Genomic DNA, 27,694 nt, shown 5'->3' with positions numbered 1-27,694 from the left:
TGGTCCCTAGTGCTTCCAAACACATTCCTGGCATCTCACAAAAATGCTGAACATATCTGACTACAGCAGTGCTTTGGACTCTAGGGACCATGAACCCTGCTTGAAGGAGGCAATGACTTCACACCTCCACCCCACCCCCGCCCCCACCGTGTGAGCTTCCTATCACATCACATCAACACCAGCATAGTCTCTGCTCATGCTCAGTCAGCACTAGGTTGATTTCTAGAAGCATCAGATGTACATAGAAGGGACATGTCGAGAAAAGTCTGAGCCTCAGTTCCTTCCTGTCAAACAGAAATAAGGATATCCACTTGCACATGTCAAATTGCACATGACAGAGTCCCCATGGTGGACACTGTCACCCCAGGGTCTGCTCCAATACTGGCCTAGCCCAAGGCCAACCATTTCCCCATTCAGGCTCTGGTGCCTTCTGCCCTCTTCAATGTAGAACAGAGAGTATGTCAGAACATGGCCAGATTTGCACCCCAAACTGGACCCCATGTGGCTGACCAGCAGTATACACCCATTCCTCCATCTGTCAATCTTCCCATTGGTTTGGTCAATAGATATTTACTGGGAATCTTTCTAAATGCTAGCACCTTCCTGGGCACCAGAGACTTGACCAGAAGCAAAATATGGCCCTATCCTGGTGGGGTTCACATTCTAGCCAAAGAATGTCCATGACAGAGAACCCCCAAATACATATATCAGTCAAGAGGAACATGGAGGGGTGGCCTGCATATCCACTGAGGCCAGCTACAGAGCACACAGGAAATGCTGACAGTGGCCCCAGGCCAGCCCTGGAGACGTACTCCTGTCCCCACATAGGTCATCAGGGTCCTGTAGGCAGAAGATGGACAAGGATATGCAAATGCAGAAGGAGGGACAGTAAAGGGGACAATACACATGGGCCTTGGGGGCTAGGAAGAGCTACCCAGAGGAGGAGGCCTTTATGAAAATTATAAAGAAGACCACTTGGAAAACCACCAGCCTAGCACTAATGTGTGGAGATGAGGGCACTGGACAGGACCCACCCATTGCCACTGGAGCTCTGCTGTCCTCTGCTGGCCAGGTCAGGGATTTCAGGTGCCCTGGTCTGGGACTCTTTCTACCATTGCCTGGACAACCTAGGCCAGCCACAGGGCCTCACCTGTATGCAAATCAGCTCTGGGCACCAGTTCATACTACCAGCTGGACCGTATAAAGGGCACCTATCCCGTTACCCAGGCCAACTCTGGGCATCTTGTGAGTTTACAAGGTACTAGTGATGTCAGCCCACCCTAGGCCCCACTAGAACTAACTCTTTACAATTAGCCTCTGGATCTGCACACAGGTGCCTGCCACCCCAGTGCACACCTCAGCCAGGGGAGGGACACTGCTTAGATCACTCACTGAGACAGGAGAACACAGGGCCAAGCAGCTGTATACAGCCACAGGGGGAAGGAGGAGCTGCCAGGAGCCCCAAAACTGCCATGGCAAGTAGTCAGGTCCCCACCAGCCAAGAGCTCACAAGAAATGCAACCCCTTCCCTCCTCTACCATCCTACCGGACTTCTGAAAGTCACTTTCCAGTGAGTGAGGCTACACGCCATAAAAAGCCTTTCTTAAGAGTTCCAGAGTGCCTACAGCCCCAGAGATCACGCCAATCCTAACATGTACACTAGGAAACAGGCAGCAGAAGATAACAGAACAGACCCCTGGCCTGGAGAACCCCCCAGCTCTTGCCTGAGTGCCACTGATAAATAGACCTGTCTTCTGAGGTCCGCAGATTCCTGAGGCTGACAGACCAACCCATGGGGGCCAGAACACTTCCTACCCAGGAAGGCAGTGCTAAGAACCGGCTAGCACGTGCCTGCTCGGGGACCACTCCGGGTCAGGACAGCATGCTTTCCCTATGACACAGCCTCATGACAAATCACCGCAGAGCAGCCCTCTGTCCCACTGATGCTCCTGATCCCAGCTCAGCCAGCTTCCAGTGCTACCACCTCAGAACAAAGAGATAAGCCAATGGGGACAGAACCTGCTTACCTGGATCACAACACAGAGACACAGCCAGAAAATGGCATTTAAGCTACCCTGTCCCCACTGACTTTCAACTCCAGCCCAACTCCAGGAGTCTTGGTGGCCTGGGGTCCATCATCAGCATGAGATGATGCTAAGAGGCACTCACCGAGGGCTGTGCTGTCCAAGGTCGCAGTGACAGGCCACCACAAACTGGGGGACTCAGACTAGAGACTGTCTCCCTTCACAGCTCACAAGGCCAGGCACCCATGCTTGCTGGCACCTGGGCCCTGTCCTTCTGAAGGGCCTAGGGGAGGAGCCTTCCGTGGCTCTGGCTTCTAGAGTCTCGGGCCTCCCTCATGACAGAGCTATATCACGTGATGTCCACCTCCATCTCCACAGGACTCTCTGTCTCCTCTCACAGGGACACCAGTCATTCTATGAGGCAGACCCTGTACCCACTGTGACTCCATCTCAAGATCTACCTCTGCAGATTCTATCCCCAGGTAAGGTCACACAGTGCTTAGGGATTAGGCACTTTTGGAGGTTACTTGAGCAGGGGGGTGGGGGGGAACAGGGCCACTCTCAGGGTGCATCCCCCAGGTTTGTGCATTATGGGGAGCAGTTCAGCATGGGGACTCCCAGATCAGGTTTATGAGCCAGAAATTGAGGGTGGGGCCCAGCAATCTGTCCAGCAAGCTCTCTAGGAGTTCTGATGGATACTAAAGATTAGGGGCCGTGACAACTTCCACGTTCCCAGCTGTCACAGGGGGAGCCTGGCAGTGAGGTAAGGGCCTTATACCATGGTTTTCTTTCCTGGGGCTAAAGCACCCGGGGCAGGTGGCATACTTGACCATGCCTACCACACCCAGCTGTACCAGAACGAAAAAACAGCTGTCCAAGAGGCACCTAAATGCTACCAGCATGGGTCCTCCTGGAGTGGCTGGGTCACCTCCCCTCAAGTCCACTACTAAGCAAGGAAGCTAAGCCCTAGCTAAGAACTGGACAGGAGCTCCAGAGGGAACCTGGGATCCTGCCGATAGGCAAAGGTCCCAGGCCCAGAAAAGCGCATAAGCCTAAGCTTTGGTCCTCATCTCTATCCTATCCAGAATGTTCTATCTTACACTAAAGTAGCTCATAAACTGTCATAGTTGGGATAGGATTTGAGGGAGATGCAATTCTTTCAAACATGTTTTCTGGGTACTTGGAGTGTGTTGTTGAATGGTTAAGAATACTGAGAAGCACAAGTCCAGGCCCAGGGGCCTGCAGATCTACCCTCAGGGGAAGCCTGGCAGGCTCACCTCTGTGGCTTACCTGAGCAGACACCTGCAGCGGGCAAGATGGCTCAGTGGGTAAAAGTACTTGCCACTCAACCCTGATGATCTGAGTTCCATCCCAGGAACCCATGCTAAAAACAATAAAGAAAAAAAGAAAGAAAGCCAGATGTGGCAGTGTGCATCTGCGATACCAGCACTCCTACTGAGAGATGGGGGCCAAGAGAGAACCAGCAAGAAGTCTGTGGGCTGGCCAGCCTACAGCATGCTTTGCCGTGCTCCAAACATGAGACCTGGCCTCAATTGACTCCCAAAAGTTGTTTCTGATCTCCACACACATGATGTGACAAGCACATGCCCCCACCTCTACTCCGCTATACACACACACTCATTCACTCAATAAAATACATTTAAAATAGGGTGTTTCCATCAGAACGTGGTTCTTCCAGGCACGGGCCTTCTGACATCTAGAGATCTGGGCTGTAGAGATGGCTCAGCAGTTAAGAGCACTGCTTAAATCAGTGAACCCCAGCACCTACACGGTGGCTCACAAATGTCTCTAACTCCAGTTCCAGGGAATCCAATGTCCTCTTCTGGTCTCCAAGAATAGTGCATGCACATGGTATAGATATGGATTCAGGCAAAACATCTATACACACAAAGTAATAAAAATTTGAAGGGAGAGAGGAGAGAGATGGGAGAGACTGAAGAGAGTAAACAGGCCAGTACCGGATCCTGGTTCCCATGCCTCTCATCCACCAGAGAGAGCTAAGGGAGGGGGAGACTGGCAACAGGGATGCCACAGCAGCAGCAGAGTGGAGTGTGGACTAGACCAGGGGAGGGGTGTTGCCAGTCAATGTGGCGGGCACAGATTTGGGGAGGCGAGGGCAAGAATGCAATAGTGAATTATCCTAAGCTCCAACAAAGGCTCCAGGAGAGAACATGAATGTCCAGGCAGGGACTCTATCACTGTCCAGTCAGGCATGGGGAGAAGCCTAAGGCACCAAAGGCAGCTGTCAATATCTGCCATCTTCATCACCAGGGGAGCAAAGCCTCTGCCTCAAACCACCTCCCACCAGTTCCACTATGGCTGCCCTCAGGGGAAGGGGGGCTCCAGGAGGTGCAGAAGGAAAAGGCAACAGCCTCGGGTCCTACTAAGAGCCTTGAAGGATCGAGGAGATGGCTTAGGCAGTATGATGCTTACAGGCAAGCACAGGGACTTGAGCTCAATGCCAGAAGCCATGTTAAAATAAGTAACTAAGGGATGATAGTGCGTACTTGTAATCCCAGTGCAAGGGGGCTGGGGGGGGGGGCTACTTGTTGAGTTCCAGCCTAATGAGAGATTCTGTCTCAAAAACAAGGTGGCTAGGTCCTGGGGAACGGACGTCTGAGGGTCTGAGGTTATCCTCTGGTCTTTGTATGTATATATACACATATACATGCACACACATGTACCCACACACGAGCCACACAAACCCTTTCCAGGACTTAGATATCAAGACACTTGAGTCCCATTCTTTCAATAATCACAAATGGATAGAGTCCACACTGACCATGGCTTGGGTGTGTATGAATGGCTTCATCCCAAACACTGAAGAACATGATAAAAACAATGCAATGGGATTAAAAATTCATACTTCACACAGAGTTGAGGCTCTTGGGGGCAGCCTGACTCCCATCATGAGCTACCATGCTTGCTTGTCACCAGGAGAGAGGGGAGGAAAGGAGGGCTTCTCCCATCCTGCATCCAGCACAAGTCTAGTGAGACCACCATGGATCAGCTCCGACAAGAGTCCAGGGTTCAGCCCATTTGGGCCACACAGCATCAGCAGCCTCTCTTCTCTCTGGCCTCAGTTTCCCTATCTGGAAAACAAGGGTTCTGACCTTGGTTTCTTGGGTACCTCCATACAAAAGGATGTTCTGGGTGAAGCTGTTGGTACAGAATTGCCATCCCTAAGTGCACCAGCCACCCCCCACCCCACCAGCCCTGTCCTTGTTCTCTTCAGTGGCAAGCAGAACTCATACAAGACTACCAGGGTGTGTGGGGTAACATAACCCCTGCTGCAGAGCCTGGCTAATCAGCCTGGCTGATCCTGGGCTCTAATCACAAGTGAACAGTTTGATACTGATGGCTCCCAGCCCAGGGTAGGAGGTGGGGAGACAGTGGACCCCAGCATTCCCCACCATCAGGGATGGTAACAGTCCACCCATTACCAAGGTCTGGAAACCCAGGCACCACCCGCAGGAAGTCCCTGATCAAGGCTGGGCTTCTCCACCACCTACCACCTCCTCCAGAAGAGGGACAGATGGGAGAAATGCTCTGAATGTCTAAGACCAAGGCAGGAAGCAAGTGGACCCAGGCTGTGGCCAGCTCAAGCATGCAGCTTCAGGTAGTGGCTGAGCCGTGGGATTCAACCTCTACCCAGAAACTCCGAGTCCCTCTCTGCCCCTGCACAGGACATGCTCCAACCAGGTTCTCCATGTACAACTGGGAGGCTTGAACACAGATCCTCGGCCAAAGCGATAGAGAGGACGGTTTCCTGCTAGGACTCCACTGACTGAAGCACACATCCCAACCTCAGTGGGGAGGGGCCCACAGCAACACTCTTCCTTGATGAACCATTTGCTTCGTGGGGAAGGGCCTGAGTTAACTGTGCCTCTCCGAGACTGCTTTGAGAATAAACCCAATGGAAACTGTGGACGTTCCTTCTGTTTGCTGAAAATAAGCAAGAGGCAGAGGAGGGAAGCCAGGCACACTCCAGGAAGGACCCCTGGGCCACCTCCTCAATCACAAGTTCTGAGGCAGGGTCCTGAACAATGCTCACACAGTCCTCTTGGTGACTGCTAGGCCTTGGACTTGGGTTTGGTTAGGTAGAATGTTCTTGGCCTGTCCTCTGCGGAAGACAATGCATGTTAGCTGTGCTCCAAAAGAGGCCACAGCTGGGGCTGGGGCTTGATTGGTGGAGTACTGGTCTAGCATGCATGAAGCCCTGGACTTGATCCCAGCACTACCTACCTAAGCTGGGCTTTGTGGTACAGGGCTATAATACCAACATTAGAGGGGCAAAGAAAGGAAGGCAGGAAGTTCAAGGTGAGTACAAGACCAGCTTGGGCTATATGAGAACCCCCACTTCCCATTAAAGGCCAAAGGTACAGGGCCGAGGAGGAAGGGAGGAAGACCTGGGTCACCTAGAGACAGGTGCTGCTGGGGCCCCGGTCCCTGCATGGATTAACCAACTGCTGTAGGGCAGGTGCCCCACAGGTGTGTGTCCTACTCCTGTCTGGTGAGGCTCTGATTGAATGACCCAGAAGAAAAGCTCAGGCCCCAAAGTGTGATTAGAGGGTAGGGCAATGCCTGCCCGCTGCCCCCAGCGTCCGTTGGCCACTTTGATGTGAGGCGAGTCACCTGAGCCCCACGCCTCCTCTAACTTTTAAGAGCAGTGGTGTGCCCAAGCCCCACGGGCTTTCTTTCTGAAGCAAGGTGCTGTTCTAACCTGTGAATAAAAACCGCCAATTATCTCCAAGGCTGGAAACTCAATCCGGGCTGGTCTAGGGAGAAGCAACCGCATCTTGGAGGAGCGGACCAAGACCACATCAAACGCCCTGCTCCTGGGCCCCAGCGACAGATCAGGCATCGGTCCTGGATCCCAGCCAGCCACCGAGAGGAAGATATCAGGAGGCAACAGGAAGATGCCCAGTGGCCACCATCTGCTCCCACAGGTGACACTCTGGAGAGAACAGCAGGATTCCTGCTCCAGCTAACACTGCTCTGACCCCAGGTGCAGTGGATGATATACATCCTCCAACCCCCACCAAGCTACCCTGACCCCATCCAGGTGCTGCCCCGACACTCTCTCCTGCCACCACCTCTGTTCCACAGCCCTGATCAGTCACACACCACCAACCCAGAAACACCCTGCCACACCCTCCCCAGAATGGCCAGGTCACCCCCAGCCACACCCCCCCCAGGAGGGCCAGGTCACCCCCAGCCACACATACCCCCAGGAGGGCCGGGTCACCCCCCAGTCACACCCTCCCCAGGAGGACCAGGTCACCCCCAGCCACACACACACCCCAGGAGGACCAGGTCACCCCCAGCCACACCCTCCCCAGGAGGACCAGGTCACCCCCAGCCACACACACCCCCCCAGGAGGGCCAGGTCACCCCCAGCCACACACACACCCCCAGGAGGGCCGGGTCACCCCCCAGCCACACCCTCCCCAGGAAGACCAGGTCACCCCCCACCTCAGCAGTAGACTCAGTACCAAGCACACGATCTGTCCACACAGTCACCCTTGGAGGAAAACAGAAAACTTAGCCCAACTCTGAAGCAAAGCTGCCTGAGGACCCAACCTCGCTCCCTGCCCAGCACCTCTCCTGTTCCCCTTTCTGTCCCATGTTAATGTTCAACATGTCACAAAAAGCCAAACACATGGCCATGCATCAGGTCCAGAACCCAAGGCTCCTTCTCCCCGGCCCTATCTCCCCAAGAGATGAGTCCATCCTTGGGTCACCTCCTGTGGCACCTGGGCAGGGCTTCTCTTGTGGACCCCAAGATTACTGGCATCTCAGTAGCCTCAGGGTATGGCTCCAGGATGGATCCAGTCCCACCCAGGACACCAAGATCCACGTGAAGTGATCCGGTGTTCTCATGTCAGCCTGCACACTTCAAACCACATCGAGAGGACATCTGCAGCTCACCCTAGCTTACTCAGTGCCCGCCATACGCCGTGGGGCAGCAGCAAGACCTGGGCATAGTTAGCCTTCAAATATTTGTGACCGTGAGCTAAAGCCAGGGCAGAGCACCCAGTCACAGAGGCCAACTGCACTGTTAACGGACAGGCTGAGCTACCAGCAGCTCTCTGGAGACTCAGACCAGGGCTCACAGTGTCTCAGCAAGGGGGGGTGCTGAGGTGAAAAATCCCAACAGGAGTGGAGGCTCACACAGTGTCTCAGCATCTGGGGTGCTGAGGGAGGAGGACTGCCCTGTGTCAATTAACAATAACAGTAATGATAATAATGAGAGGATAAAACAGAGGCTAGCGTCTTCTCCCAAGGTGGGGTTTGTTTTGCTTCACAGAATTGCTCTATGTAGCCCTGGCTGTCCTATGTAGACCAGGATGGCAGCTCAGAGATCACCCGCCTCTGCCTCCTGCATATTGGGATTAAAGGTGTGTGCCACCTCGCCCATCTGGTCAGAATTTGGGAACGCACATGATCCCATGGCAACAAAGCAGCTGAAACCTCCCTGTAATAGTGCTGGCGTTTCGAGCCACACAGCAAAGATCTGAAGCAGTGGTTTATAGTTCCTCATGTCGTGGTGACTCCCTGCCCCCCCCCGCCATAAAATTATTTTGTTGCTACTTCCTAACCATAATTCTGCTACTGTTATGAATCGTAATGTAAATATCTGGTATGCAGGATGTGTGATATGTGACCCCTTTGGGGGTCACAATACACAAGTTGAAAACTGCTGATGGAGACAAAGGTTCCCAAGGCCACCTTTAGAGGCTGATGTGACGCCCCAGGATGACACTTGGGGTAGCTCTGCAAGGGAGGGGGTAGGCAGTGGGCAGTGACAGGAACCAGTAGCAAGTGGTCACTGCTTAACTGTCCTTGAAATTGCTCAGAGACACACACTAAGGAGGGTAGCAATCATTGGGAGAAAGAAGAAACCAGAAGATTCCTTGTGTAGGGCTGACCCTGGAAGTGCTAGGCTGAGAGAAGGCTCAGCAGTAAAGAGCACTGGCTGCTCTTCCAAGGACCTAGAGAGGTCCCAGGTACAGCCTGGAGGGCTCACAAAAGCCAGGGAGGCAGAGCCACACAGTCACACAAGTCCTGGCAGTGCTTACAACATGACCTGGGATTAGGTGTCAAGGACTTGCAGGAGCCCCTGGGATTAGCTACTGCCCAAGATATCCAGTGTAGAAAATAAAAATGTCTCAGTGTTCAGGTCACAAGCACTAGCTGGACCTAGTCACCCAGGTGGATGTGGTCTCCACGTGTCCTCAGGTCCCCTCATTGTTTCCCAGTGTGCACTAGACATGTCTGACAACTCACCCCAGTGCACCGCAGAAATGTGGGCAGTCCAAACTCAGGGTTCAGGCCAAGGGTGCCCACTCTACCCCACCATGAGCTCACTGTTGCCCTGACAGGCTCAGCCTCCCGTGCCACCAGGGTCATACATGCCTCCTGCTCCTGCTGACCCCAGGATGCCCTGGCCATAGGAACAAAAGGCCCCTAGTGGGACTCAGACCCTAGCGCCAGGCTCTTCGGCCTCGGTCACCTCCCACTCCCACCTTCTCTTTGGACAGCCATCAGGGCTGTGACACCAGCTCTGTCTACACTGTGTGCTTCAGGCTCCCAGCTTTTGTACCCAGTACCAAAAGGTGACCACAGAAAGCGGGGGGGAGGGGGGAGAGTCCGCAGAGCCACCACGACAGCTCCCTGAGAAGCGCAAGCCCACACTCCTCAAACAGGTTGCCCCCATGATCACCTGTGCTGCACAAAGCCCCCACAAGGCCACTGGTGACTCGCAGGATTTGAAATGGACAGAACAGTGAGCCGAGGAGGCCCCCAGAATATCGCTGGGGTTCCTCCAGTCCCTCTGCACACACTCCAGCGACGTCATCCCAGCTACCCTTACTGCAGGCAGGGCAATCTGAGTGGAAATCATCTCCCAGCACCCAGCTCTGCCCGATTAAAATGACCACCTGCAGGGTAGATTTCTGTACAAAAGCAAGGGTGGTGGTACTGGGTGGACTGGGCAGCACCGGACAGCAGAGGCAGAACCAGGGAACTGCCATCCACTCAGTAGGCACCAGACCAGGCTTACTCTGAGGTGCTGACCGGGAAAACCAAGGAGCAGCCTCTGGGGAGTCCCAGAGGCCACCAGACATTGGTAGCATCAGCAAAGCCCATCTCACCAGCAGGTGGCACCCAAGGCTTAGAGTCAAGATCAGGAACAGAGACACCACTGCCACTTGTGGCCCATCTGGTCCAGCTCAGGACAACTGGGTGTGTTCTCCAATCCAGCCTCCTGGGAGGGGCAGGTCTCAGACTGTCTTCAGGAGATCCAAAGGCCCCACAATGAGGATGTCAGGAAAAGAACCAAGATTCCCAAGTCACTCCTGAGCTAGGGTACCCTGAGCCTCTTGCAAGGAGCCAGCACCTCTCTCCAGCACTCACTGCCTGAGCACTGTGCTTTCCTGGCTTTTTTAAAGATTCCTCAGTTACACTTCCTGCAGATTCCTCTCCCAGACCATGGGAAAATCCAGAGGCTCACAGCCCCAAAAGAGTAGTACCCAAGCCCCCGATTCCTTATCGCTGCTCAAGGCAGACATCACTTGAAGCCAGCCTGTCGCCTGAAAGATCCCAAGAAACTCTACCACCAACCCCCAGAGTTGGCATCTGAAAGGAGAAAACCAAAGGCCAGTCTAGTGCCCTGAGTTAATGAATTCCCCTACTTTCCTACCCCAGCTCCCTCTGCCACAAACTCTGAGGACACACAAAACAGAACCACTTCTGGCTTAGACTTTGTGCACTAACAGATACGTCTCACACAGGCAAGAGATCATGCCTCACAACCTGATGCTCTTGTGTGGTCCACAAGCTAAGCAACCCTACCCGACAGCCCCGGGACAGAGAGAAGCAAGGACAGAGTAAGAATAAACTCATTCTTTACAAAACAGAAAATGATTGGCACTGCGACCCCCAGGCATACCCGATTGCATTCATAGACACTGTGAAACAAAACGGTGACATTCTTGATGTGTGAAACCACCCGGATGCCCCAAAGACCTGCCAGATACCCCCCACAGGCCCTCTGCAGGCTTGGGTTCACAGAGGCCACCGACGCTGAAGACACAGATAGCCTGTGGGGGACAAGGGGAACTGAGGCCTTCTCACTTCCTGGGCTTTGAGGTCCCTGCAAAAATCACTCTCTCTCCTTAGTAAGTCTCACCAGAGCAGCTTGGGAGAGCAGCAACTGGAGGGAGGCTGCCCTGCAGTGCCGACCACGGGCCTTCCAAGGCCACAGACTGCACCCACGTCCGTCCCCAAGTGGTCTGCCCAGGCACCGTCTTTTCTTGCTTGGTCTCTACCAGCTGCTGCCTCCACAGCATGGGCCCTAGGCCAGCATCTCTGTCCTGCCACCCTGGCTGGGAGGCCGTTCTGATGTCACCTGTACAGCTGCAAGTGCGGGTGCTTGTGCAGCTTCTCCATCAGTTCCTCCTCCTTGGGCTCTTCTAGGATGTCCCTGCAGAGTAGGGACAATCACACAAAAGATTCAGAGAGAGATGTGCCTGGGTCTCTCAGAAGCTGCAAGCCAAGCCAGCAGGCAAGGTCTACGAGTGCCCAGGACTCAGTACCCAACCAGGAGGTACTTTCAAAACAGTCTGTGGCAGGGCATGGGGACATCGGCATATAGGTCCTGCCTCAGGGAGATGCAGATGTTAAAACCTTTGTGTGCAGTGAGGAGCACACTAGAGGAGGCTAAGAAGGGTTCGATGTAGAGAGTACACAGCCTGGACTCTACCCTGCCCCAAAAAGAGTTAAGTGAAAGCCTGGAAGCCTCAAAAGTCCTTCTCACACCCACTGGCATGACTACAGCTGGCACACAGCCAACGCTGGTGAAAGGACATGGAGCCCATGACAGATGGCCGTGGGACAATAGCCACTCTTCTATGCAAGCAGAGGACAACCTCCATGATGCCACAAAAGGAGAAGGTGTGGCTCCTTCAGGCCACCTGGCTGTGTCCCATGGCATCAATATGAAGTTATAAGACACGGGAGGGTAGATGGTCCCTGCTAGACCCCAAGTAGAGCAGAGTCCATGTCCCTAGTGGAAGCACAAGTGTCCACAGTTGTGTTAAGCTGTGAGCATCTCTTGCCAGCTCAGTGGCAGCCCAGGGGACTGGATGGAGGCTCAACGGCAGCCCAGGGGACTGGATGGAGGCTCCTCCCAACCCCCCGCCTCGTCAGCTCCATGCCTAGAGGCACACTCCCAAGGCCCACACCTGAACATGAGCTCCACAGACATCTGATAGGTGGTCTGCCGGGTACCAACAAGGAGCTGATTATGACTTTGAGGGTCCCATCTGTGGAGAAAGTTCTGGAGCAAGAAGAAAGATATAAGCATGGCACCAGCTTTGGAGCCAGAACCCCATTGCCCAGTCTACAGTCATAGTACAGTCACTGTAGGGAGCAGCTCACCCTGGACATCTGGATGCAGAGCCTATGATCCACACCAGTGAAATAACAATATGCCCAACTCCATCCTCAAAACAGCTTGGGTTCCCGAGAACCCCAAGACCTTGTACTTGCTAGTTTTGTGTGTCAATTTGATACAAGCTGGAGTCATCAGAGGAAGGAGCCTCAGCTGAGGGAACGCCTCCATGAGATCCAGCTGTAAGCCATTTTCTCATTAAGTGATCAGAGGGGGAGGGCCCAGTCCATGGAGGATAGTGCCATCCCTGGATTGGTGGTCCTGGGTTCTATAAGAAAACAGCCTGAGCAAGCCACTAAGCAGCACCCTCCATGCCCTCTGCATCAGCTCCTGCCTCCAGGATCCGTGCCCTGTTTGAGTTCCTATCCTGATTCCCTTCAGTGATGAACAGTGATTTGAAAGTCTAAGTCAAATAAACCCTTTCCTCCCCAACTTGTTTTTTGATATTTCGCTGTAGCAATAGGCACCCTAAGACAGATGAGCCAGGGCAAGCAGCTCAGAGGCCCCCAGCCAGGATCCCTTCCGCCTGTAGTCTTGGTGAGTAGTGGGACCCACCCACCAAGACTCTAGACAGCTCAGTAGGCAATCTCAGGCCTGGACAGAGATATCCGGTACCTCCAGAAGCAGAGCCAGAAACAGGTTGACCCAGATGACAGAGGACACCAACCACCATAGCACAAAATACACCGTTGACCATCTGTGAAGGACAAGGAGGCCAGGACCCATTTTGAGTGGGGTAAGATCATTCCAGAAAGTCAAACAGCTTCCAACGCACATCAGTAAGGGCCTCATTAGACCCTGCTGCTAACTCCAGTGTAGAGTGTAGTAATGGCCCCATAACACCAGGACTTGGAGGTGCCAGAGACACTAGAGGAAGCCTATCATGAGGTGAAAGTTAGATTTAAACCTAGGCCGCTCTGCTGAGCTGGTCAAAGTTCTCCAAGCTATGAGCTAAATGAGTAACCTCGCTGTTCCCCTAGGACTCCACCCCATGGAAATCCCCAGAAACCCCAGGCAATAATACACACCATTTATTTCTCCCACACTGGCACCCCCAGAGTGCTCGAGTCCAGGACTCTGGCTATCTCCCAGAGTAGTGTGGATGAAGGCTGAAGCCTGCCAGGACACGGCTTGGCCAGCCTTCTAAGGTCAGGGACTAGTTCCCTCCGCAGTCTGCCCAACTCAGAGCCAGCACTAGGGCAGACAGACTTACGGGCCTGAGTAGCGCCGATAGGCATCCAGGAGTACCTGCCAATTGTTCACCACCATCACGTTCCACAGTGTGATCAGAGCAGCCTGTGGGGTGACAGAGGTAGGGTCCAGGAGGGCCCAGGACATGGCACAGGAGGAACCCAGGGAACGGGCAAGGCAGAGGGGTGTTCCAGGTGAGCTGGACCGGGGGACAAGGCAGAGGACTCACAGCAAAGTCATCAAAGTTGTTGGACCAGTAACCTAGCTGCTCGAAGCTTCCACACGGGGCTGAGCTGTTGTTAGGCACCAGGCTGGAGACACAAAGTCCCTTGGTTAGGAGCTGTAGCCAGGGGCCTGCGCAGCCAAGCACTGGCCCACTCTTCAGCCCAGCATGGACTATTAGGTCCCAGGGGAAAGGCAAAGGAAGATGCTCCTTTCCAGCCACACAGGGAGAGTTTATGACATGACCCAAGAGGCCCCCATCCCTGCAATCTTAGACTCCAGGTTCTGAGGATGGCACTCTACCCCCAGTCCCACCGCAGCACCGTCATAGCCTAGACTCTCATGAAGGGGACCCTCAGGAGACCCAGGACAGGACACCTACAAGAGATGTTTAGGGAAAAGGCCCAAAGAGGTGCCCATAGGCTAATGGCCTCAGGCACAGTCAGTCCCTTACCTGCTGTTGCCAGGAGGCACAATGACACCTCGGAATAGGTTGATCCCAATGATGGCGAACACGTAATATACCACCTGGAGGAGGAGATGCTGTCAGTGTACGAGGGGAGTCAGGGGAGCACACAGATGACCCTGTCCTAAAGATGGAAGCCGGGGAGACTGGAAGCACCAGGCTAGCTCTCCAGGAGGTCTAGGTGCTTCTCAAGTTCCACAGTTGTAGGCCTGCTATCAGAGGGGACAGACCAGGTCTTCTGGCCTCAGCCGAGGCCCATGAACATCTCGGCTTCTGCCTGGCACACATGGCTACAAGCCCTGAAATATGTCTACAAAGAGCATCTTTCAAAATCTCAAGCTTGGGCCTATGGAAAGGCCATTTGTGATTTTCTCACTGTTTCTCACTGTGGTGCAAGACCCAGGAGTCATGAGGGACTGGGCAGTTACCACAGGACCCTGGAATAGAGTCGGGATAGTAACCCCAGGTCCTCTCTGGAAGGAAGGGACCAAGTCTGGCATCCTGGCACTGCTGTGAACTTCACCAGAGCGAAGCCAGGCCAGACACATGCCACTTAGACTCCACAGAGCCAACCCGGCCAGGACTTACCACCAGGATCCCACCAAATGCCCTCAGGTTCTGGATCAGGCCTAGGATGGTGCTGGTTACTATGGCCATTGGCTGTGGGTAGGAAGAGGGTTTAGTCTGACTCTTCCTGCTCTGGAGACAACAGTGCACTCCACAACACACACCCTCGCCATGATTAGGAGAGCAGAGGGGACCAGCAAGCTACCCCATAGCGATCCACACACACTTGGATACCACCTCAAGGCACCTACACGCCTACGTACATCACACTCCCTTAGATGCCCACACCACATACATCCTGTATACATCCACCACATAAGAAACCCTACATACCCATACACGTTCACACCCACACCCACACACAAGCTCACATATCCCTCAAATATGCCCAGCCTCCTGTGGGTGCTGAGTCACAGGTCCCTTTTAGAGCCTGGCATCCAGACCCTGTGACCACCCTCTGCCTGCTGGCCCACTGAGACATGATTTGCATCTCTGTGACCCAGAAGCTAAAAGAAATGGAAGTATGGGCTCTTGATCCAGTGACCCCACCCCAGCAGCTCAAGAATGCTAAGGGGGCTTGAAGGTGTATTCCCTGGTGATGAGTGCCCCTGCCCCAGATCATGGTGTGTGTGTGTGTGTGTGCGTGCGTGCGTGCGTGTGTGCGCGCGCGCACGCGCACTTGCACGCACCCACATACCTTCACGTTCGGGATGATGCGTAGGAAACGGAACACAATCAGTGTGTTCACCAGCCGTGTCATGTCCCACAGCGACAGTGGGCCATACTGTTTGGGTTTCCTAGGAAGACACAGGAGCCATGTTAGGAGGTCCAGGGGAACAGAGCGGCTAGGTAGCAGGAGCAAACAGACAGCAACAGTAACTGTATGGACACTAGGCAGAAAAAGCTCCCAGGAGGTGGGAGACTGAGCCTGGCCATACCCTTCTCACACCTAGTGCCCAGGTAGCCAAAGTCACAGCCACACCATAACTACAGCCATACTTAGCACAGCCACAACTACATCCACACCTCCCAGCACTGCTACAGCCACAGCCACGGTCACACCTCCTAACAGTTATAGCCACGTTCACACCTCCCAGCACAGCCACAGCCACAGCCACGGTCACACCTCCCAGCACAGCCACAGCCATGGTCACACCTCCTAGAACAGTCACAGCCATGGTCACACTTCCTAACAGTCACAGTCACGGTCACACCTCCCAGCACAGCCACAGCCATGGTCACACCTCCTAGAACAGTCACAGCAATGGTCACACCTCCCAGCACAGCCACAGCCATGGTCACACCTCCCAGCACAGCCACAGCCATGGTCACACCTCCTAGCACAGCCACAGCCATGGTCACACCTCCCAGCACAGCCACAGCCATGGTCACACCTCCTAGAACAGTCACAGCCATGATCACACTTCCTAACAGTCACAGCCACGGTCACACTGTGACCGTGGTTGTCACTGCTAGGAGCCTTCCAGAGCAATCCCATAGCATGAAGGCAGAAATGGTATTCAATGCCCAGGTCCCAGATCTGCCGAGCTCAGTTCCGAAAGGACTAACAGGAAGTTTGTCCCAAACTCAATCTATTATCTGACCTTTGGCTCTGTCCCATCACTGACCCTGTCCATCTGGGCCCATGACTTGTGGCCCAACCTCCTATCCTATGATCTAGTCCTGACCCAACTCTGTGGTTGCCACTGGACTCCAGTGTCCCCATGGCTTTTCTGAAGCCATTCTCGCCCCAAATGTCACCCTACAACTCCCAAGGTGATGGGACAAAGCTTGAAGAGGGCTTGGCTCACATCAGAAACAGGATCGCTGCTCTCTCACGGCTCCTGCCTGGCAACATGGGTGGACTGTCCCTGCCCATCTCCAAGCTATCCCAGCAGACACCCCAGAGGCAACTCTGCAGGTCAGTGCTGAACCTCCAGCCCTAAAGTGTTTCTCCCAACTGTGTCACTGTCTAAGTCAAGGCAGGGCAGGGATCCAAAGTAGACAGAAGTGGCCCCAGGCCTATGCTAGCCAAGTCTTGACTCATAGGAGCCTCTCATAGCATCGAATGTGCCATCGTCGGCACAGGGCAGCCTCACCCACCAAGGCACCAGTATAAGCCTAGCACCCAGTGGCTATGCCAAAAGTCCTCGGACCCCACCCAGAAGTCTGTTAGTAGAGTAAGAATGGGTCTCAGTGGGCTCAAACAACACCCTAACACCTCAGGAAGTCAGGGACACCCTTTTACAAAAACTAAACAGACACTAGAGCACAGGGATGAGCCAAGGGGATCTCCCACACTACAGCCAAGGGACCCAGCCCAATCCGTCTTTGACCCCAGACTCCCCAGACCTGAGCTGGGCCACATTTTCCATGCTGGATGGCAGGGAAGAAGGGACATGGCCACTTGTTAGACTACCTTACAAGGGAACACCACTGCCCAGCAAGCCACTGCAAAGGGAACTGCCTGAACGAGGAGCAGTGTCCATCTCTGCATGTCCCCCACGCAGGGCAGACTCAGTCCACAGTCCAACAGCTCTATGGTAAAATGGCACATGCCAGTGTCCAGGGGCTCTGTGTGGTACTGGAATCTGTCACCAGGATGCAGTGAGACAGGTCACTGCTCAGGTGGTATCCCCAGGTTCTCTGCAATCACATACCATCCTGAGTGCGGCAATCGGTATACAGCCAGAGTAGAAATCTCCAAAACCTAAACCACAGAGAGAAGGGGGCTTCGTCCAGCAGTGTCAACCCGGGTGGCACCTCCAGCAGTGCCATCCCAGGCAGCGTGCAACAAAATCCCAAGACTTCAGTGCATCTCCTGAGCATGCAGTGGAACTCGAGAGCTCAGGCTTGGCCCCATACATCAAATGTCAGACTTCTGCCAGCCAGAACACTCAGTCAGAATGTCAGAAGCCACTTAGTCATAGATGGACCAAATTTCCTAGCTCAAGGAAGTCTCTCTATGCATGTCCTCAGGGGCCACTGGTTCTCGAAATGTCACTTGAGGTCACTGCTGTAATACCCACACCAAGTGTGAGTCCCTCACTCCCAGAAAGAAAGTTCATGGATTCTCAAGGGCACCCTGGGTAGCTGAGACCCCTGACACTCATTTTATAGGCTGCACTGTGAACCAGTGGCACTGGAGGGCTGTGCCAGGGGCTGCATTAGCTGCCAATAGCGCTGGGTCCTGCTGGACCTCCCTCAGGATGAGAAGTGGTAGTCCAGCCCCTGTAGCACTCGCACACAATGGGATCAAAGTTCCTGCATCCCATCACACACTTCACCCTAGATCCCTCAAGCCAGGAGCCCAGCTTCCTCCTGGGTAGTCCGTAATAATACCTGATCTATCTATCTATCTATACTACACCATAAACCCAAAGGGCCCAGACAAAGCTGCCAGTCAGGCTCACGCAGCTGCCAGGAGAGGTACCCCAGCTTGCATGGACTTTACCAGGAGGACAATGGTGAGGAGACCATCAAACACGTTGCTACAGTAGGACAAGTAGCCCCGCAGGCCCAGCGCAAACACCTTGAACAGCAGCTCCAGCACGTAGTACAAGATGAAGACGTAGTCAAAAATCTGAAGAGGCAGAAGAACCCAGCACCCAGCCTTACCCGCTGCATCCCGGAGCTGATCCTAGGACACCAAGGCCTGTGGCCACAGCATTCCCCCCACCTCCGCTGCTGCCCTTCCGGGACCCTGTCCCCCGTGCTTATGGCATCGCCGGCATTTCTGCTTCTTGTTTTGTCCTATTTCTGAGGTCCACAGACACCCCAGGAATGTAGATCTGCACCTGACCCGCGCCTCCCCAACTAATGGGCAATGAAAGGGAACATTCTAGCCCAGCTCTTGCCTGGGGAACCTGAGTTTGCAGAAGTTTCTCCCCAACAGGACAGAGAGCTTGGGGTAAGAACTCATCAAGGAAGATGGCCTCCACCAGGAAGGAAACACAAGCAACTCTTCCTCTAAAGGGAGTCATATAGACTCCCCCCACACACACACACACAGGACAGAACAAGGGGAGGCTCACTCCCCAGGTGTACACAGTTCTGTTCATTCTGAACTGTGAGCCTCTACACAGTCACAAACAGAATCTAACATAAACAATAGGCTTCTGCTTAAAGTTCCAAGTGGAACGCTTCAATTCCCAAGAGATTTGACAGACCCTTTCAACATCAGAAGAGATCACGGTTAATTCTTGGAGGCAAAGCCCAAAGCCTGAAGCCACACAGTCCATAGGACCCAGTTGGCACTGCAGCCCAGCTGGTCTCTTCTCTCTACAAGACCCAGGACCCTGAGTTTCCCACCCCTCTAAGCAGGGGCCCATGGAAGTGCCCACCCAGACACTCTGCCCATCTAACCAGAGCCTCCACCCCCATGAGGGATCTCTGCTTTGACTCAGCCACTCTGTCTCCACCCTGTACCTCCTCCTCACTGCTCAGCCCCTGGCAGAGCTGACAGTTCCACAGGCCAGCAGGCGCCCCTGAACTCACCCCCAGGACAAAATCATCACGTTCCCCAGGCAGCAGGTCTGAGTCCAGCACCAGGAATACCTGCAGAGCCACAGAGGAGGATGGCTTACCACTGTGGCCAGTCACAGTGTTAGCGGAGAGACGGGCACAGGGGAAGGCTGGCTGCAGGAGAGGGCCTCCCACACTACCACAGAGTAAGCCCCCACTCACACAGATAGACAGGAGGTTTCCCAGAGCGATGACGTTCCCCAGATAGTCAAAGTAGCGGTGACTGAAGATGAACTGGACGCTCTGCAGAAACGGAGACTGGTACTGGGGCTTCGGCGGGTGCTACAAAGGGAAGCCACACTCTCAGAGCTGTGGTGAGGCAGGAGACATCCTTCTGCCTTACCTCCTGCTCTGCCCCATGTAGCCTCAGAAGTAATCCCAAATACACGAGAGCCTAATCACAGTGACCTTTATAGTAGTGGTCCTATACAGCAAAATGACCTAAATGTCTAACGCCCTGTATGTAACCACGCCACATTAGTCATTTGAAATATATGCTTGCAGGGGAGGGGGCACTGGAAAGATGACTTAGTGGTTAAGGGGACAGGCTGCTTCTCCAGAGGACCCAAGTTCAATTCCCAGTACACACTTGGTGGCTTACAACTATCTATAATTCTAGTCCTAGGAGATACAACACCCTCTTCTGGCCTCTGGAGGCACCAGCATACATATGATGCACAGATATGCATGCAGACAAAACACCCATACACATAAAATAAATAAAATAGTTTAAAAAACAAGATGTGTGCTTGGGAACTAGAGAGATGGCTCAGCAGTTAAGAACACTAGCTGCTCTTGCAGAGGATCCAGGCTCAGTTCCCATCACCACCATGGTACTTCACAGTCATCTATACTCCAGTTCCAGGTGACCCAGTGACCTCTTCTGACCTCCACAGGGACCAAGGACACAAGAGGTATATACACATACATGTAGACAAACCCCTCATGCACATAAAGGCCTTGTTGCCAAGCCTGACGACCTGAGCTCTACCCCTAGGACCCATGTGGGAAAAGAACAGCTTCCCGTAAGTGGTCCTCTGACCCACACATGCACTGTGGCATGCGTGTACGCACATACATCACACAAAAAGTACATAAAATACAGTAAAAATTAAAATTGCACCAGGCAGTGGTGGCGCACGCCTTTGATCCCAGCATTTGGGAGCCAGAGGCTGGCGGATCTCTGAACTCTGAGTTCGAGGCCAGCCTGGTCTACAGAGCGAGTTACAGCACAGCCAGGGCTACACAGATAAACACTGTCTTGAAAAACAAAAATAATTGAATAAACAAACAAATAACCAAAACTACAAAGGCATACCGAATGGGCAGTACTTTGTGAGACATTCCTAAAGCTGGCTCACCAAGTGCTAGGACTACAGAACGACAACCCAGGGGCACTGTGGCCGTCCAGAGTGGACAGCAGGGGAGGGCAGCCTCACAAGACCAGTGTTTTCTGAGGTCCATGACTTCCTGTGACACCCTGGCACAGGTACAGGGACAGAGTGGGAGGTGGCGCACCAGACTCACGCCGCAGACCATCTGATGTGCGCGCATCCACCCTGAGGAGGCAGAGGGGATGCTCCTGCTTCCCGCAGGTACCACAGGGTAATCCTCTGTACACTGTGAGTATGTATGACTCTCGTTGGTTAACAAAGAACTGACTGGATGGTAGCCAGGCAGGAAGGATAGGCAGGACAACCAAACTAAGGATGTTGGGATGAAGAAGGGCAGAATCAGAGGAGTTGCCAGACGCAGGGAGAAGCAAGCTGGACATGCAGTACTGAGAAAAGGTACCAAGCCACGTAGCAGAGTGTAGATAAGAAAGATGGGTTAGGCCGGGCGGTGGTTGCGCACGCCTTTAATCCCAGCACTTGGGAGGCAGAGGCAGGTGAATCTCTGTGAATTCGAGACCAGCCTGGTCTACAAGAGCTAGTTCCAGGACAGGCTCCAAAGCCACAGAGAAACCCTGTCTCGAAAAACCAAAAAAAAAAAAAAAAAAAAAAGATGGGTTAATTTAAATGCAAGAACTAGTAACAAGGGGCTGGAGAGATGGCTCAGAGGTTAAGAGCATTGCCTGCTCTTCCAAAGGTCCTGAGTTCAATTCCCAGCAACCACATGGTGGCTCATAACCATCTGTAATGGGGTCGGGTGCCCTCTTCTGGCCTGCAGGCATACATACAGACAGAATATTGTATACATAATAAATAAATAAATATATAAAAAAAAAAAAAAGAACTAGTAACAAGCCTGAGTTATTGGCCAAGCATTTATAACTAATGTAAGCCTCGGTGTAAGTTTCAACGATGAAATGGAACCACTGAGATGAAACAAAACACTGACTTCTTCAGTGACTAGCAAACGCCACGCTTCAGGTGACAGCTCCAAGTGAAGAATGGTTAAGGCTACCAGCGGGCACAGGAAAGAGCGTTCATCACCAAGAGTGGTTCACATGGAAAGATCTCAAACTTGATGAACTCCAGATCAGGGACAAGCACGCCTAGGACTGCACAGGGCGCTGTCCACAGGAAGATGTCAACACACTCTGCTGAACAGAATGACTCCTCTGGGAAGGGTCGTCAAAGCAGCCGCTACTTCTCAGCTCTGATTCACTGTCAGCACCAGCTCCACTGTGAATACAGTGCCTGTCAGCATCCCTATCTACAGCAGGCATGGGGTGGCTCTCAACAGACGGTGCAGGACAAGAGAGCAGTGCGCAGCTGCTGCAGCTTCAGGTATCGTGCAGTGGTGTGGCATCAGGACACCTGGTGACTCTGCAGACATGTAGTCCCGGCACCTAGAGCTTCAGCCTGACCTGCTGACAAGTGAGCTGGTGTGCAGGGGCTGGCTGCCCAGAGGCCCTTTAGCGCCTTGCACACACACACCCCTCCCCCCCGCCTCTGCGGCAGATAGCGTGGCCCCCGCAGCTCCCAATGCAAATGCTCTCACTTTGCCAATGGCCCGCAGAGCGGCACTGGCTCAGGCAGGCCAGAGGTCTGCTCCCCAGAGATCTGCGTCATCTTCTGCACAGGAATCTCAGCCACTTTCTCCACGATGTCTGGAAACCTTCCCCCAAAGAGCTCTGGGCCACCTTCTTTCTACAGGTATAAGCCACACTTCTCCATGGAGGCCTGAGTCTGGCTGGGGAAGGTCCCCTTCTAAGGTCATCCTTGCTCGGGCACTGTCCCTCAGTCCTAGGGCTCTTCCTTCTCTACCCAAGTCTTTCATCACCTCTGAGATTTCCTCCTAGGGATGGGGCCTTGTTTACACTCCCCTGTGGTTTCTGCCTGACTGGAAGCACACTGACACCTTGTTGAGAGAGGTTCAGCACCTCCATCATGTTCAAACTTAGCAGAACATGGCCATACACTCCTATGCAACTGAGAGCTGAACCAACCAGTGCCCACGTGACAGCGGCTGCCTCTGGGGACGGAAGGGAGGGGGTTTTCTAGTCTCTCACATCTCCAATGGTGACTACACTCGCTGAAGGGCTTTTTGGAAGCTGCACAGCGCCTGCACCCACCAGCATGCACCCAGCCCTCTGCTGACAGGCAAGCAGATCACGCAAATTGCCACAGCCCAGCCTACAGCAGGGCACCTCTCGGAAGGGGCTGCCCCTAAAGTTAGCAATCCCCAGATAACTGAATTCACTCACTTAGTTTTGGAGGGAAGAGGGACATACTATCAGGGCAAGGACCCAAGGCTCTCAAAACTTCGAGCACATCTCTCAAGACCCAATCCTAGTCTTCAGATCTTGGACCACCAGTAACAGCATGGGCCACAGAGCAGGTAAGTCACTGGGAAAGCTGAGCAGTCATGCATTGCTTTGACTCCACCCTGCATTCTTGAGCAAAGGCTACATAGTAAGTTCAAGGATAGCTATGGCTACACAGGAAGACTCTGTCTCAAAGAATCCAAAAAGCAGCTGGGAAAGGGGCCAGAGGAGGGATATGGCTCAAGTGTTAGGCTGTCCCCAGCCTGAGCCTGCTCTACTGAGCTTCGATTGCCAGACACAGTCTGTGTGTCTTTCCTCGGCAGCACTGCGACAGGATGCCAGAGTACCCTGGCAGCGGGAGAGAGAAGAGTCAAGTTTGACAGCTGCTATGCTCCCCAGAGGTTGACAAGCCCCAGTATCGGGAGAAGGGGCAGCCCAGCAGGCACAGGGCAAGACCAAGGAACAGAACCTAGATGGAGACGGCGCTCTTGCCAGGTCTGACTGTACCTAGACTGAAGGACAGCAAACCCAGCCCGTATGGATTCTCACAGTAGCCTCCTGAGGCAGCAGACCTCCTACCCAGGCTGGGAACCACCACCTGAGCCTTAGTGCCCACCTGGTCCAAGCAGAGGGCTGATGGCAGAGTACATGCACAGTGCTCCCTGATGATATGTCACCTTCACCAGACTCCTGTGTCCCAAGGTGGGGGCAGAAGCAACACCCCCAAGGACATCAGCAACAAATGCATGCCTCCTGAAGGCCTGGGGAGGCCTGAGGACGACCACCCGTGATGGCGACCAGGTCACGTAAGCCGACAACCCTCCCAGGGCAGCTGACAGATGGGCTGATCCTTCATGCGCCACAGAATTCTCCACCCAAGCCCAGCCCTACTCCTAGAGAATGTGATACATTTGTAGATACGGCCTTTCTGGGGTGACTGACCATGGGAAGGTGAGGTGTAGGGAGGGTCTTATTCCACATGACTATGTCCTTGTAAGAAGATGATTTGGGGACACACACACAGGGATGACCACCTGAAGCCACCATGGGCCAGGTACACAGAGAGGCCTTGAGAGGTACTGGGCCTGGAATGTCTCCGTGAGGTATTAAATGTCTGTTGCGTGGCTAAGGTGTGTCCTAAGGCAGGCTGAGCAGCCAGGTCACACAGCCCTGGAACTGTCAAGGCTTTGAGCAGCAGGACACATCTGACCCCACTTTAGCCTGTCCAGCCAGGGACCTGCCCTGGTCCTCTCAGGGAGGGCTGGCAAGGACAGGAGTCCCTCTGCCTGCCTGGGTACTTGAGCTACGCCCGGCAATGCTGCTCACCCCAGAAACCCACACTGGCACGTGCAGACATTCTCGTCCTCTGACTGAGGCTGAAGTGGAAGCCAAGACTCCCAAGGGACAGTGCACAAGCGTCCAGAGTGAGAGGCAAAGGCCTTGGAAAGGGGTAGAATTTAGACCTCCCAGAGGAATGGCCAAAGGACTTTGTTTCTGACAGAAGAATGCTGTGGAATGTTCCTCTGGTCAAGCTTGCCCAGGCCACTTCCCCAAATGATAAATGTCTCCAGCCAACAAATTCAGCCCAAAATGTCAAGAGCCAACCCAGGGAAGGCAAGTCCTGGCAGGGGTCATTAGAAACAATGGGAAATGGAACCCCACTAGCCCAGACTGGACAGGTGGCACAGGCCAGACCTAGTTACCTCTTTGATCACACCCTTGTCAACCTCATCGAAGAGTTTCTGGAATTCATCAGCCAGCATCGGGCGGCCCTCATAGGAACGCACCTTCTGTAGAAGAAAAGCTGGGTCTGCCACTGGCAATGGGAGAGCAATGCCCAATGCCTGGGCCCCTCCCAACCCATGGGCGGTGAGCACTGGGCTGACGACCCACCCAACAAGAGCTGGGGCAGACCCAGGAGGAGCAGCAACCTGCATGATGGCCTCTTTGAAGATTTTGGGCAGTTGGGTTTTCTGAAGTACTCGCAGAAAGTCTTCAGGATTTACCCCAACTCTGTGGCAAAGAAACCCCACCCCAGTGAGCATGAACAGAACCAGTTGCTCCGGCCTGAACTTGGCTATGAATGCACCCTGCTGCAGGCAAAGGAGACTTGGTGAGTTTCCAACATGGGGTGAGCTGAAGGGTCCTACAGGCCCCACCTGAGATCCCCTGGAGACGCCCCTGGAAAGAGGGACAGCAGGCTGTGCTGCCACTGAGTGGTCAAGCCCAGAACTTTCTCAGTGACACACCAGAACTGTCTGTCTTCTTTCTCTGCCTACCTGGCAGTGTGGATGCCTGCCTTAGTAAACAGGATAACGGAAGCACTGAGGGCTTGGCAGTTTACACAGCTCCAAATCCAGTCTGGCGCCAGTCAGCAGGGGCTACTCGGGAAATCCCTAGTGAGCACCCAGCTCCCCTTCCCAGAAGGAGGACCCCACCCAGCACTCACGCCTCAGAGGTGGCTCCAGTCTGCCCTGCCATGGATGCAAGGACTTCATAGGCCGCACGGGCCCCCAGCCGCCGCCGAAACAACGAGGTCTGTAGAGACTTCTGTAAAGACGATGGCTCTGAACACCTAGCTCTGGCAGTTCCCACACACATCTCTATCCTCGTCCACCCTGCCCTGGGGAGTGGGCTAAGGGGTAGCCTAGGGAGCAAGCCCTTCACTCCTTGGGCTCCACTATAGGGGACAGTCCTCAAAGGACAGAGTCCAGCCAAGGCAAGGCAGGAATGGCTGCTGAGCACAGCTCATGATAGAAGCCTCCAAGATGTGCAGGAATGGCTGCTGAGCACAGCTCACTACAGAAGCCTCCAGGATGTGCATTTCTTTTCTGTGTATTTAGGGTGCAGATCAGACACCCCAGGAGCTGCACCCCATGGCTGTTTTCCTCTTGTTATGAAAAGGCAGGGTAGCCAAGGCAATACCTGTGCTCCTGAAATGACCCATAGCAGAGACAGTGTGTCTGAGCTGGTTCACAAGCAGTGACAATGACAAGCCAGCTCCCCGTCCCACAGGGTCAGGTGACTCAGGGCCCAACCCCGCCTTGGCCTCTGGGGCCAGCTCCGGCACAGCCCAGCAGGGCTCAGGGTGGCTCACCATCAGGTAGCCACGGAACTGATTGTAGATGATGGCCGTCAGCAGGTTCATCAGAAACAAGCTTCCTGTGAAAGTACAAAACAAGCACCTGACCAGAGGCCAGTGGGGCAGAGCCTGCAGCAGCTACGCCACAACCATCCCCAGGCTCAAAGGTCTCAGCCAGCCTGGACATGGTGGCTAGGAGCACGAGATGAGCAACCACGATCACATTCCCAGAGTTCCCTTCTGCCTCATAACAGGGGACACACACAACCCCAGACTCCTGCATCCGTGTCCACCCAATGGGGTAAGGCCAAGCATCCCTAGTCATGGATAGCAAGACAGACAGGGGCAGCAACAGTCACATATCAGGGGAAGAGCAGAGAGGGCAGGCTAAGATGGAGCTGGGGTGGGGAACAGTCTGAGTTAAGTTACAGGTGCAGGGGGGCATACGCAGGTACAGGATAGGGAACTGGGGTGAAGCTACAGGAGTGGACTAGGCTAGGATGAAGGATGTGTCAAGCGGTATCCAGAGGGGCCACGCTGAGGAGACGGGACAGAGCAACGAAGTATATGGGGGGCGCAGTGAGGTAAAGATAGCAGGGTGTGGAGCAGAGATGGAGCCACAGCTGGACAAGCTGAAATGAAGGATAAGTTGGGAGCAAGTTGAGGGAGCAGGCTGAGGTGAGGGTATGGCAGGACAGGCTGAGGTGAGGGTATGGCAGTTCAGGCTGAGGTGAGGGTATGGCAGGACAGGCTGTGGTGAGGGTCTGGCAGGACAGGCTGAGGTGAGGGTATGGCAGGACAGGCTGAGGTGGAATTACAGGGTAGGGACACACTAAGAAGTCAGTTGAAGGTGAAGGTGTAGGGTATAAACTGCGGTAAAGCTATAAGGAGAAAACAGGTTAAAGGCAAGTTAAGGGGTGTGGGGGAGGGGAAGTTATAGGGTGCAGGCAGATGAAGGCAAAGTTCCAGGAAGAAGCAATCCGAGGAGCATGGGTGAGTGCCCACCTGGTGTCCACGCAGACCCACCTGCACTTACCTATCAAGGTGAAGAGTATGAAGAAGAGGGCAGAGACCCGGTTCTGGGTATATGCAGGAATCATCACTGAGACAAAGGAAGAGTCAGAGGCTAAGCACACACTGAAGCACCTGACCCACTTCCATCCTGATCCTGCATCATCTACCTTCCCAGAGGGACTGAGGACTTCATGTTCCATTACTGGTACCCTCCGGGATAGATTTTCACCCCTTCACTGTGACCACACCCCTAGCTACACAGCTCTCCCCACAGTGACCGGCTTAGGGTCAGGTGCACAGCACTTCTGGGGTGGGAATCGCAGGCTGCCCTCAGGGGAGGTCTCCTAGAGACCAGGATAAGACCAGCAGATAGCAGGCTGAAGCTTTCCCATCCAGGCACAGCCCATGGTCAGGT

The 27,694-nt window shown here is 53.9% G+C and overlaps 1 protein-coding gene across 2 annotated transcripts in view; it reads right to left on the bottom strand.

Moving 5' to 3' along the window:
• Positions 1–1,786: 1,786 nt before the first annotated feature.
• Positions 1,787–27,694, bottom strand: part of Tpcn2 (two pore segment channel 2) — a 40,068-nt gene continuing 14,160 nt past the window's right edge. The window contains exons 9-26 of one of the 2 annotated variants that reach the window (XM_057779423.1): positions 27,302–27,367; positions 26,281–26,345; positions 25,633–25,733; positions 25,115–25,196; positions 24,887–24,973; positions 19,634–19,753; positions 19,445–19,504; positions 18,402–18,530; positions 17,608–17,657; positions 15,645–15,744; positions 14,969–15,040; positions 14,369–14,442; positions 13,922–14,003; positions 13,715–13,797; positions 13,117–13,198; positions 12,293–12,387; positions 11,458–11,532; positions 1,787–5,137 (exon numbers count right to left, since the gene is read on the bottom strand). In XM_057779423.1, the coding sequence (XP_057635406.1) occupies positions 5,134–5,137; positions 11,458–11,532; positions 12,293–12,387; positions 13,117–13,198; positions 13,715–13,797; positions 13,922–14,003; positions 14,369–14,442; positions 14,969–15,040; positions 15,645–15,744; positions 17,608–17,657; positions 18,402–18,530; positions 19,445–19,504; positions 19,634–19,753; positions 24,887–24,973; positions 25,115–25,196; positions 25,633–25,733; positions 26,281–26,345; positions 27,302–27,367 (1,427 nt within the window). In that variant the 3' untranslated portion in view covers positions 1,787–5,133. Of the gene's footprint in view, positions 5,138–10,130; positions 11,533–12,292; positions 12,388–13,116; positions 13,199–13,714; positions 13,798–13,921; positions 14,004–14,368; positions 14,443–14,968; positions 15,041–15,644; positions 15,745–17,607; positions 17,658–18,401; positions 18,531–19,444; positions 19,505–19,633; positions 19,754–24,886; positions 24,974–25,114; positions 25,197–25,632; positions 25,734–26,280; positions 26,346–27,301; positions 27,368–27,694 lie in introns of those variants that run through there. The other variant, XM_057779422.1, reaches the window with a different exon arrangement.

The sequence above is a fragment of the Chionomys nivalis genome, chromosome 8 (assembly GCF_950005125.1).
Source record: "Chionomys nivalis chromosome 8, mChiNiv1.1, whole genome shotgun sequence".
Classification (NCBI taxonomy): Eukaryota; Metazoa; Chordata; class Mammalia; order Rodentia; family Cricetidae; genus Chionomys; species Chionomys nivalis.
This window is presented reverse-complemented; position numbering and strand designations above follow the sequence as displayed.